The 2708-nt window shown below is 48.6% G+C and overlaps 1 protein-coding gene across 1 annotated transcript in view; it reads left to right on the top strand.

The window, feature by feature from the left end:
- Positions 1 to 2: 2 nt before the first annotated feature.
- The window catches only part of Lemd3 (LEM domain containing 3), a gene marked incomplete at its 5' end in the record, with an annotated part of 46412 nt that continues 43706 nt past the window's right edge, over positions 3 to 2708 (top strand). The window contains one exon of the mRNA XM_005357923.3: positions 3 to 993. Within this exon, the coding sequence (XP_005357980.2) occupies positions 3 to 993 (991 nt within the window). The remainder of the gene's footprint in view (positions 994 to 2708) is intronic.

Genomic DNA, 2708 nt, shown 5'->3' with positions numbered 1-2708 from the left:
CGCCGGCGCCCCTGGCCGCCAGCGAGGTGACTAACAGCGGCCACCCGGCCGAGCGCAGGAAGCCGCACTCGTGGTGGGGGGCTCGGAGGCCCGGCGCGTCCGAGCCGCAGCCGCCGTCGGGCAACGACGGCGCCGCGGAGGACGTGGACGAGGAGGTGGGCGACGGCGGCGACGAGAGGGATACCGAGGCCGATGAGCCGCTGTGGGCCGGCCGAGCGGTGAACGGCAGCCGGCTCCTCCCGTACAGCTGCCGGGAGCACTACTCGGACTCGGAGGAGGAGGACGACGGCGACGTGGCCTCCGGCAGACAGGTATTAAAGGACGACTCCCTTGCCCGGCACCGACCCAGACGGAGCCATAGTAAGCCTTTCTCGGCGCTGACGGCTAAATCTGGCGGCAGCCGGCAGGAGACCTCGGTTCAGGGAGGGGGAGGACAGGCGATGAATGACAGGGCGGCGGCCGCCGGGAGTCTAGACAGGAGCCGAACCCTCGAGGAGGCTGCGGCCGAGCCGGGCGGAGGATGCGACCCAGTGGACTCCAGCCCCATCCCTCGATTCCGGGCCGGCGCGAAGAAGCTGGCCCCGCCGATCCCCGACATGGACTCAACCTTGGAGTCACCCACAGGTTCCCTTCACAAAACCAACAATCACATAGGCGGTGGGGCCTTCGGGGTGGAGTCCCCCAGTGTCTACGCCAACAGCCTCCCTCCCAGTGCGGCCGCGGCCACCCCTCCGTCACTCAGGATCAACCACGCCAATCATACTGGCTCCAATCACACCTACCTGAAAAAGGCATATGGCAAGCCGAAGCTCTGCGAGCCTGAGGAGGAACTTCTTCAGCAGTTCAAACGGGAAGAGGTGTCTCCGACGGGGAGCTTCAGTGCGCACTACTTGTCCATGTTTCTTCTGACTGCTGCCTGCTTATTTTTCCTAATACTGGGCCTGACTTACCTGGGAATGAGAGGGACGGGCGCACCCGCGGATGGAGGACTCCGTAAGTATTAAGTGAACTCCGAGGGCCCTTATTGTCAAATGCAACGTTGCCAGTGGTGACCTTTACCTACAAGAAATTTGTTTAACACTGAAAAAAAAAAAAAAAACCACAGAATACATGCATCGTCTTTCTATTGAGAAGGAACAGTATTACCAATAGCAGAATGATATCTTAGGTCTGGTTTTTAAGTTTTTCTGCATGGTGTATTGTTAAATTCAAAACAGCTTACCGAAGAAGAAAAACAATACTAGTAAGAGGCACTTGAGTGTCTTAGTTTTTAGTAACTGCGGATGTCGTTTGCTCACAAGGTTTGAAGTGTTACCATTTTTAAGCGGTGCCATACATGTAATGTTTGCTTTTTTAAACGCGTTATGTTTGAAGAGAGTAATGTACGGTTTCTTGGAATTCTGGTACTCACAATATAGGTAGGTCTGTAGTTGAGAAGGCAGCAGGACACACCTCTTAATTCACTTCTCAGTCGAGAAGACAGTCACGGTAACTTAGCACGTGGAACCTGAAGTCAGATTTCCCTGGTAGGCAGGTGTGTGCATTCATTACACCAGGTCCTCCTCTGGACTGAGTCACCAAGACACAACGCTAGTAGGTCACATCTGTCAAAGACGGTAACCACTGTGTGTTCCGGCCGACAGAAGGATGAAGTAATTGGTGTGTGCTATTTTAGACTGCATGGTCAGAGGGGGTGCTGTTTGAGGTAGACCTAAAGCTGGAAAAAAGAAAACAAAGTAGCATTGTAGAGAGACCGCTAGACATTCTGGGCAGGGATCACAAGAAGGGGAAAGGACTTGAATGGGGCAGGAGACTTGCTGTAGATACTGTGGTCGGAACCTCCTTTCCTAATCTAGATAACCATGCTAATATTGACTAGGATGAGATTATTAAGATTGGATGTAAATTTGTGTATAATGGACTGTTAGGTTTCTTCTCATTTACCCTGACGATTTTCTCCTAATACAAATTTAGAGTATATGATTTGTATTTATAAAGCTGACTTACTGTATATCTTATTTCACAATAGTGGGATGGATGTAGTTAGCAGACTCAGTAGTGTGAGCTTTGATTTCGGTATAACTAAGTCCAAGGTTTAAATACATAAATGACCACAATACTGTTGAATTATAGGCTTGCAAGAGCAGTCCTTGCTTGCTTTAATTGGCTCTCTGGGAGCTAGAGTGATGTACTGTGTCCTGCCTTAAATATTTGAGAGGGAAAAAAAATAGCATTCTGGAAGTCAAACTCAGAAGTTAAATGACATTACCTGTCATTAGTCGCTTTTTTTGCATGTTTGTTTTTCTGGCCCTGAGTCAGCCATCTGGCCATTATCTGAAACCCAAGTGTCTTCCCTGGTCTTCCCAACAACTCTGAGAGAAAGCTGTTTCTATGAGTTGATTTTAGATTTTTATCTAAGCTGTTTCTATGAGTTGATTTTAGATTTTTATCTAACTACAAAGCCCATATTTTTAACATTTTGTGTGATATCTGTAGATCGTGTTATAGATAAGAGGGTACCTTTATTGTTCTTAAGAAAATAATAGAACATTTGGTAGGAATTCACATGGAATTACTGATGAGACATATTATTAAAGGTCACTTTCATATCTTTTCCACCACTTAAGGAGATGAATGAGTATTGTTCTATCAGGCACTAAAATTTCAAGTTGGAAAGGCATGCTGGGACTCTTCTCTCTCCTCTCCTC

This window comes from Microtus ochrogaster, chromosome 24 (genome assembly GCF_000317375.1).
Source record: "Microtus ochrogaster isolate Prairie Vole_2 chromosome 24, MicOch1.0, whole genome shotgun sequence".
Taxonomy (NCBI): Eukaryota; Metazoa; Chordata; class Mammalia; order Rodentia; family Cricetidae; genus Microtus; species Microtus ochrogaster.
The sequence above is the reverse complement of the archived record's forward strand: the minus strand, read 5'-3'. Positions and strand labels throughout refer to the sequence as shown.